Source organism: Lycium barbarum, chromosome 12 (genome assembly GCF_019175385.1).
Source record: "Lycium barbarum isolate Lr01 chromosome 12, ASM1917538v2, whole genome shotgun sequence".
NCBI lineage: Eukaryota > Viridiplantae > Streptophyta > Magnoliopsida > Solanales > Solanaceae > Lycium > Lycium barbarum.
The window spans coordinates 104,583,414-104,592,533 of record NC_083348.1 but is presented as its reverse complement, the minus strand read 5'-3'; the positions used below and the strand labels follow the sequence as shown (position 1 = coordinate 104,592,533).

Here is a 9,120-nt window from a genome sequence, read left to right as displayed (position 1 = left end):
ACCATCTCATCTGCAATTTCTTGTCAGAACTATAGTATATCCTCAGCTGTCTGAGCATTCAGTGACTAAAGAGAATTAAATACAGCCAACCAAAAGGACCAGTTGATGGTCTAAAATCAGAAAATTCCTCTTTACATTTGCAGATAATGTGAGAACAAAATTGAAACTGATACGAATTGGGATGAATTAGTAGCTGAAATTAAAGATTAACAGACTACAAGGAGAATTTAAAGACAAAAGATAAAAGTTCTCATTTCATAAATGCAACAGTGACAAGGAATGAGCTTATATTGTGCTCTTCCTAGTTTAGGGACTAATGGGTAAATAAAGTAAATACTATGACAAAAATGAAAGGACTAAAGTGCAATGCTTGGTACTTGATAACTAATTGGGCCAAGCCATATAACTAACTCCATCTGTACACTTCTGCAAGCAGCGAGTACTACCTAAGCGTGCCAATTTCCAGAACACATCAGAAACTGAGATTTGTCAATCGCTAAAACTCCTGAAATTACATTTAAATTTACCTTGCTGTACAACTCTGAGAATTAGGCCATCATCGTGATCAATCACATTGAGCTAACTGTTAACCAGACGCAGAAGTTGAGCTTGACTTGAATCTTCATTCATCTTCTCTTCTTTCTTGATTTTCAGGTTCACCGTTCCCTGCCCCGCTTCCTTCCTCCTGCGAACCAGCCAGACAATTGTTTGCAATGGATTGCCCATTAGCATCTGAAGGCTGCTTTGAAGCTGGGGTGACATTTTCTCCAACACCAGTATCCTTTGCAGAATTACTGGATTGCAACCACATAAATTGCAGAGTTTGGCCTTGCCAGCATTTACCATTCAGATATGCTCTTTCAGCAGACCGACGTGATCGGAAAGATATCCTAGCAGATGTACTTTGCACCTCTGAGCCATTATTACAATCTTGAGGTTGCACATCTTCCAGCTCAACAGAAGGAAGATCACCAAATGTAGAAAAATGTTCCTTCAGGACGTCAACCTAAAAAAGGAATATATAAATGAGAATACAAGAACCACAGCAAGTGAATCTACAAAATAACCTGAACCATGTACTAGACAAGGGAGATAAAACAAATTAAAGGTTAAAACAAGTCATCCAAGTTCCTTCTTCACATATCTATAAGAAATTTGGGGTACCTAAATTGCCATAGCCGTAAGAAGGAATTTCCAGAAAACCAAAGATGAGCAAATAAGCCAACAAACAGTAGCCTCATGTAGCTCATGCCCAAGTCATGAGTGCATTAAAAACAAATTAAGTGCATGCTTCTCAAGATTTGAAACCATCTACCTAAAACACATCATACCAAGGAGCACAAGGTGAGAGGCACAGAATTCGATACCCCGCATCTCCACTAAGAACCCTTTTTCCTTATCAAATAAAAAAAAAAGGAGCACAAGGTTATAGCAAAGACATACATATGTTTTCACCCTTACAGCTTTGCTGTGGAAGGATCAACTAAATCATAAATGTGCTAAATGGGACAAACCCTTGCTGATAATACATATTTTAAGTCTACCACATGAAAGAGCGTGTAAGGAAAAAAGCATAACAGCATAAGAAAAGGGAAGTAAGAAATATCAGCAATTTTTTCTCTTTTAAAAGATTTTAATACAAACGTCAATTTCCTAGAGTGAGTGAGAGAGATTACATTTGCCAGACCACTTGGCAGAGGTGGAAGGATCTTGAATGCGGTGGGTCTGTTATCTAGTTTGTATCTATTTAAGATAAAAGGTGCGCCAACTGGTGCCAATGGACGGATTGACTGCTTCAAGTTTGAAGATTCCTGCTCTGTGACAATCGAAGATGATTTAGAACAACTGGGTTCGGCGCTCTCTGTAGATCTGCTATTAAATGGTGTTGCTTCAGCATGTGGTGATGACACAGCATTACTAGGTTCTACGGGGCTTGAACTTTCCACTTCACCAGTGGTGGAAACTGTTCCTCCCTTTGGTTTCTTCACAGCCTGATCTGGCACTGCCTCATCTTTTACAACCACAGCCTGCATAAGAAAGGACGCAGAAGAGATGGGGGTTTCAATTGCCAGTTATTAAGATAAAGAAGTATTTACAACTACTACTACTGCTACGTTTCAATCTTGAGCAAGTTGGGGTCGACTACATGAATCCTCAGTGGCCATGTAGCTCCAATTAAGAGCAACTCATACCAATAGTAACCCCAAAAAAAGAAAGAACAGATCAATGAAGTTGCATCACCATACATGGGGAGGTAAACAAATGAACTGCAACAGACATCCGAATGATTTAAGTTACACAAACACAGTTACTTTTTTTAGAAGATAAACAACACAAATTCTGCAGCCAAGTTGATCCCCAAATATTTCCACCACTTCTCAGTTAACGATAAGGAACCTAATCAGACAACACCAGCAAAACGCTGGTTGAGAATAGCATATAATGGTATATTTCAAGTGCACAAGACAAGCATAAAAAGTAAAGCGACCATAATTGTGAGATAATAAGCCTAAACAAAAAAAAAGTTCTCTACAGTATTAAGAAGAGGCCATTACTTGCTTCTCAAGTTTATCCAACTTGCGTCGGAACTCATTCCGCTTTTGGTCAAGCATCTCCTGCTTCTTGCGCATTTCTTCCTTCAGAAGTTCTAGAGTTTCCAGCTTTTTTTGCAAAGCTGGTGTGGTTTTGGGACCATTCTGAGCCACAGACTTGGGCAGATCACAGGTGGCTAATGGAACAAAAGCATTTTCAGCAGTTTTTGGGGCTACTGTCCGCAAATTGTCTTTTCTTTTATGAGGAACAGATAGATGGGGTGGAACTGTACTGGGGGTCCCACTGTGGGGTAAATTACTACTACCATTTACTCCATCCATAATCCTATCCCTGTTTGCCCAGAAAAGCTTTATAAAGCGGTTTCCCATCACAGCATCTGGTGCTTTTAAAGCAGCCTCAGCTTCTTCCCTCTTAGAAAATTGAACAAAAGCTCGTTCACCATTCACCGGGATGTAGATGTCAATAACCTCCCCAAATTTTTGAAAATGTGAAAGAAGGGCTTCTGGTTTGTTGTCTTTTTGAGGAATCCCTCTTACAAATAGCGTACGAAGTGCCTTTTGAGATGGTTTTCGCATATTGCCTCCAGGACTACTTTGGGGCTCTGATGATGATTCCATCATTTGCGGGTCTATGGTATCTACATTTGTTTTCTTACCATGATGGGTTACACTCTGAGTGCCGCTAAATGATTCCAACTTATTTTTTGAACTACTGATTCTTCCCCACACACTTTGAGATCCTGAAGCTGCTCCAGCACCTCTATCTAGACGCTCAAGTTTATAGCCATCATACAGCCCAACCTGATCTTGATCAGAGGAGTCCGCATTCAGCAAAGGCCCCATGTCATCAATTTTAGACCGATTTACATCCAAGAGTGCTGCTGAAGTTGCAGGATGATCATTTGACCATAAAGGCTGATCAGGATCATAAAAATCAGCTCCCCCAACCATAGAATCACTACCAAAAGTATCAGTCATACCTAATCCACTTTCAATCACAGGAGGGTTGATACCTTTTCGATGTAAAGCTTTTCCACTAGCTGATGAGCTAGAGGGGCCTACTGTAGGTAAAGATCCTTGTGCAGTATTTGGTCCCAGCATATGAGCATTGGGAAGCGAAACAGGAAGATTAAACTGAGAAAGGCTCTGCAATTCGGAACACAAAAAGTCAGAATCAAAGTGCCCAAGAACATAGAATTTAATGAAAGAGATAAACAACTATTTGTCAGCTGAAAGGCCTACCTGAACATCTTCAACAACAATACGATTTACTCCATGCTCCAGTGGGCACATATCTCCTCTTAGGCAAAATCCACGCTCCTCGAAGTCTCTACACATTTGCCTTGGAATGCCCATACTCATGGCAGGATTCAAGGCTGTCCTAAGTGTTCCCTGTAAACCAAGGGTATGAAGTGTATCAAAACCACCATTGGGTATTCCTGGAACCATTCCAAAAGCATTCCACGACGAACTCGGTCCGCTAGAAACATTTTGCACCCCCCTTCCAGTATAAAGAAGAGGTGGAACCAATTGAGATGCAATATCAATAGTGCTGAACCTAGATTCACAGGGACCCCAAGCACCAGATTCTCTTCCTCGACCTCTACCAGGACCGGCATGACCAGAAAGAGACTGATTTAGCCTCATCCTCTGATATGAATCTGAAGGTGTCCTGGCAAAAGAACCCATTCCTCGTCTTTTACCAAACCTAGTATCACCCCAATGAGAATCTCCTTCCTGGTACGGATGCCCATTTTCAAACGGCTTGTTCCTTTTCCTGAATGATCTACTTAAAACTGGTTCAAGAGCTTCTCTCTCTGCAGACGGTGAACTTGTTTCCCTTCTACGATGCTTGTGATTACGATCATCGTCATCACTAATTTCTTTCTCCTCGGGATTACTGTCGCAATCAGATGTTGAAAATACCGGCATTGCAGATGAAGCTTTAAGCTCCATGAGTCGACAACCTTACTTATATAGAAAATATTACCTCAGCTACGTGAGATAATCAAACTAGTTCAATTGTCAACATCACTTAACAAGTCGCTACTGCCTGAAAAGGGAGAACGATAAAAGGGAAGATATAAATAATGGCAAGTCAGATTGATAAAAGAAGCTGTATTTCATAATTCCATGAAGGCAGATGAGATACAACTAGCTGTCTTTGAATCACATGAAACCTATAGATGTTTCTTCCTACTTCATCCGAACAATCTGGAGAAGAGGATAACCCAGAAAAGAATACTCAAAAGTACCCCAAATGATATGAGATTGAGCTTCTTCGAGCTGTACAAGCTACTAATGACACTAACAGATATCATGTGACACCTGATGCATGTCCATAGTTGCAAGAAACTATCACACAGCATTTATCTAACAAAGATAATGAAGCAAACAGCTATCACGCTATACCATGCATGTGCATAGCTTCAAGAAACATCACATAACATCCATCTAAAAAGAAAATGGCACAATCAGCTATCATGAGAAACCTGATGTATATTAAATATCTTTCCACCCACCCCACCCCCCTCCAAACTTGTAATGAAATCTCTGACACACACCTCCTACACGGGAAATTTTTTCAACGGGAATTTTTTTCCACGCCAACCCTTTCCCCAACCGTGTCTAATACACCACTTTCACTACGTGGCGCACATGTGCTTAATCAAAAAAACTAATTGCGTTAGCTGATGAATAAAAAAGACGTGTGTCCAGAGAGCTACCTGTGACCACATCACCCAAGAGGCCCCTTTGTCTGACGACCTCTTACTCCTTTTCTCCTCCTTAGTTCCCAAACCCACTTCACAATTGAACTCAGATCCCAAAAAGAGACCACTTGCCGTAAAAAATCAAGCTCCGCCAGACTGCCTCACCAAAAAATAGAAAACGGTGACTCCTCATTTAAACTTTTATCCCCTATACATCACGGTCTTCCCTGGCAAGCCCAATTTGACTTTTCCCATGGAACCCTCTTTCCATCTGGTCTTGTTCGCCCGGCTCGCCCCTGGCCCTCCCCCTTTTTATGATTTTTAGTTCTTCAATGCAATTACATGAAACAAACAATCTTAAGTCTTGGGATTGCGACTGTTTAATTCATTATTGCTTCATTGAAGTTCCCTAAAACTAGTCTCTGGACATGCCCATTGCGCATATACCCTATATCAATAATTATAAACTTTTTTAAAAACCACATCAATACATTTATAAAATGTTTTTGAGTTATAAAATAGATTTTTTTTTAAACTGGTAATTGTAGTTATAAAATAGATATTAATTAAAGAAAAAAGTTCAAGGTCTTGAAAATGATGAATGTTAATCTTATTTAGCTAACACAGTAAAGGGAGAAACCATCTCCAGCAGAAATCCTTGAAAACAGAAGCAACGAAGTTTGATATGTTATATCGTACATCATCTTGTGTACAAATTTATCTCATGTTATTTTTCATGTGTTTGAAGGCCCGAAATGTTGACAAAGTTGAAAGGGTTTGGACTTTGTACATATTTGACAACACAAAAACATAAAAGAAAAAAATACACAGAGAAAGACAATCTAGACGTAAAAAATCACAGATACAGAAGAAAAATGCATATGAGTTTTGTTGACAATGACGAAAATAGTAAGTAAAAAGGGAGAAAGAGAAATGAATACGAGGGAGATGAATGTGAAGTCTAAAGCAGTAAGTGAAAAAGGAGACATGAACACAAGGGGGGGGGGGGGGGGGGGGGGGGGAGGTGCGAATACAGTCCTCTTCTCGATTGGAAAAATACGTACGAATTTAGAATTAAGAGTAAGCCCATCATGTTACCGCGATCGTTTGTAATATGGAAATCAATGTGATAAAGATGAAGACAATTACACGTTTAGGGCTAAATTTAGTTTGAGGCTTTCGGCTTCAGACCAAAACTAAAGTATTCAAGACGAGGGACAAAATTGAAACAAACAGAACCAAATACAATAACAATGTCTACACCACTACACATGAGGGGTTAGCTCCTAGGTTATAAAAGTGCGGAGAGCGAAGATCTAGAATAAAATGAATTAAAAGATAATAATTTCTGCTTCAAACTGCCGGAGACCATAAATGCCTAGCACAATCAACATATTAATGGAAAAGATTACGAGAAATCTATGCTTGGTCCTGACTTTGCATATCAAAATGCATATTTCCTTAATTATGTGAAGACTTGAAAAACTGCCAGTAAACTAAAATTTCAACCGCTCATCTTGTTTTCTCCAGCTCATAAAACAAGTCATGAAACGGACAAAGTAGAAATTATGCTTTGAAATGCAAAAAAATCTCCAAGCTCCTCGAGTAACACGTAAATAATGCCCAAAACCAAAAAAATGAGAAAGCATAGTGATAATAATGATTCGCTGGAAGTTTTCCTATCTCAATTTCTATTGATACTTTTGCAAGACCGAACAATAACTTTTTTAATAACCGAAAAATCCCGAGGACTAGTGACGACGATTCGAAACTCGGTCGAATGATGGGCCAGCCCCTCTACCCTCTCCACTTAAAAACCAGGCTTTTGATTGCAACATAGATCGAACCCGTGAAGTACGCCTAACCCACACATCATCTGCTGCTAGACCAAAGCCTTGGGACAACCTCAATAATCATATGCATCTCTAACATTCTTTGTATTTAAGAGTTTTTTTTTTTTTTTGGTAAGGTAATTTGATTAACAATTGGGGGAAAAAGACCCCGTATACTTTAGAGTTATAAAATTGGTAAAACGACTTACATCATTGCATAGAAAATGCTAAGATTTTGTGTTTCATTTTCTTATACTATATACAGGGAGCTGTAAGCCGATGCTACTTGTGGGACTTGAACCTTCTCCTTACACGGTGGAAGGAGAGGGTTCTCAGCCAGTTAGCAAACTCTCAACCCCCAAAATGAGCTACAATGGTTACACCCACTAAACCATGTTTTCTGCCAACTCATTTTGACAGGTCTTTACCCAATCCAATAGAATCATTCTTTCATGGACCTTCCAATAATTGCACACAGTTCAAACGTAAATCAACACTGAGTATGAGTAATGATTTTAGTTTTTATATCATTCCAGATCACGACATTAGCAGAAAATAATGCATTTAACCTTCAGTAAATGACTAACTTTAACAAGCCCTAATTAGGTGTTTGTGTATCAAAGCTTTACTGACAAAACTTACAAATCTCTAAGAAAGCTACAGTTATATTAATACTTTCTCATTGCACCTTCAGCTTATTTACCAACATTACTGGATAACGCCGGTGAGTTTGAGAGTTGAGGCATAGAAATTACTCTTGTAAATATTCTCAACATGAGAAAACGACGAGGGGTGGAAATAATGTACTGCAATTAAAGTCATTTTATTTTAGGAACCTAGACACATCAACACAGGCGGGGAAGGCGCGTGAAAACTCATTTGCAAATGAGCTAAAAAGGAGTTTTTTGAAGCCATTAGCAGCTAAATTGTAGTGGAAGCAAGCTCACCAGCTCTATTCATTCCAGTCCAAAGTACCAAAAATGGTAAAATTGAATATAAAGACAAAATCAATAACTCTCTTGTCAAACCTAACTCAATCGAACGCAATATAATCAACCAATAGCTTGCTTATCACAATTACTTATCAAATTTAATCAAAAAAAACAACAAGCTCGATTACAATTTATAAACCCAAAATAATGAGGAAAAGAAAAGATAGAAGAACCGAACCTCTAAAAATGGGAGTCGTAGGGTTTCGATTCACTTTGTAGAAGTTGTATACATCGCCGGAGAGATAGCACCGTGTTTGTAAATTTATTCAGTATTACTTTTCCCTTTTTTTTTAATTTTTTTTATTATTTTGTCTCTTCTTTTCGTTTTCGTGTATAGAAAACCTGAGAGAGAGGGGTTTTACAGAGACGGGTTGATCGAAATTAGAAAGTTATGGCCACTTCGACTCGTACAACCCCCGTATCTTCATTATTTGCAAATATATGAACAGTAATAAATTGTTTATTATAATGTCTTATTTGGTGAAATTGTTAATTGATCTGTTTTTTTCTCGGAGGAAGGGGAGGTTACATGCTAAGTTGCTTCAATTACATTAGGAAATAATTTGGTATTTCCCAAAAGTCAATGTATCTTAAACCTATCATAAGAATGTTGATATGTAATGAGTCTAATGACAAAGGATAAATGATAGCTTATTGCTTCATAAATTATTGCAACCAAAAAATGCACGGTCATTTATTAGTGCTAGGTTCTTTCAGCGAGCTTCATATACTTGGACAAAAAAAAAAAAAAAAAAACTTAATATGCATTTGTTTTACAATATGTTTTTCTCACGCTCAGAGTTATAATTAATTTAATGTTTTGGACCTTTGGTTAACAAATGTGTGAATTTTTTTTATTTTTTTTTTTATCTTGTAACGTGTGAATATATTATTAAGAAATTAGAAGTCTCACTTATTGTAATAGTCTCCTCTAAACATATTGCATTGAATGAACCTATACTACCAACCGTGTTGCCAAACAGGCATTAATAATAATAGTAGTAATAGTTAGTTCCACTCATTCTCGAATTCG

At 38.3% G+C, this 9,120-nt stretch overlaps 1 protein-coding gene across 1 annotated transcript; it reads right to left on the bottom strand.

Annotated features, from left to right (window-relative positions):
• Positions 1-226: 226 nt before the first annotated feature.
• LOC132621337 (zinc finger CCCH domain-containing protein 41) lies at positions 227-8,531 on the bottom strand. Its single transcript, XM_060335560.1, has 5 exons — positions 8,266-8,531; positions 3,795-4,605; positions 2,556-3,698; positions 1,677-2,027; positions 227-1,006 (listed from the first exon to the last, which is right to left on the bottom strand). Exons 2-5 carry the CDS (start codon positions 4,506-4,508, stop codon positions 623-625), a joined length of 2,592 nt encoding a protein of 863 aa, XP_060191543.1. The 5' UTR covers positions 4,509-4,605; positions 8,266-8,531; the 3' UTR covers positions 227-622.
• Positions 8,532-9,120: the final 589 nt, after the last annotated feature.

What these genes read in the sequence shown, in the direction of transcription:
- LOC132621337 (XM_060335560.1), bottom strand. Translation starts at nt 4,508, where the DNA reads ATGGAGCTTAAAGCTTCATCTGCAATGCCGGTATTTTCAACATCTGAT. An exon ending in TTGTTGTTGAAGATGTTCAG is followed by an intron (nt 3,699 to 3,794) that starts GTAGGCCTTTCA and finishes TCCGAATTGCAG; the next exon opens with AGCCTTTCTCAGTTTAATCT. An exon ending in TGGATAAACTTGAGAAGCAA is followed by an intron (nt 2,028 to 2,555) that starts GTAATGGCCTCT and finishes TTTCTTATGCAG; the next exon opens with GCTGTGGTTGTAAAAGATGA.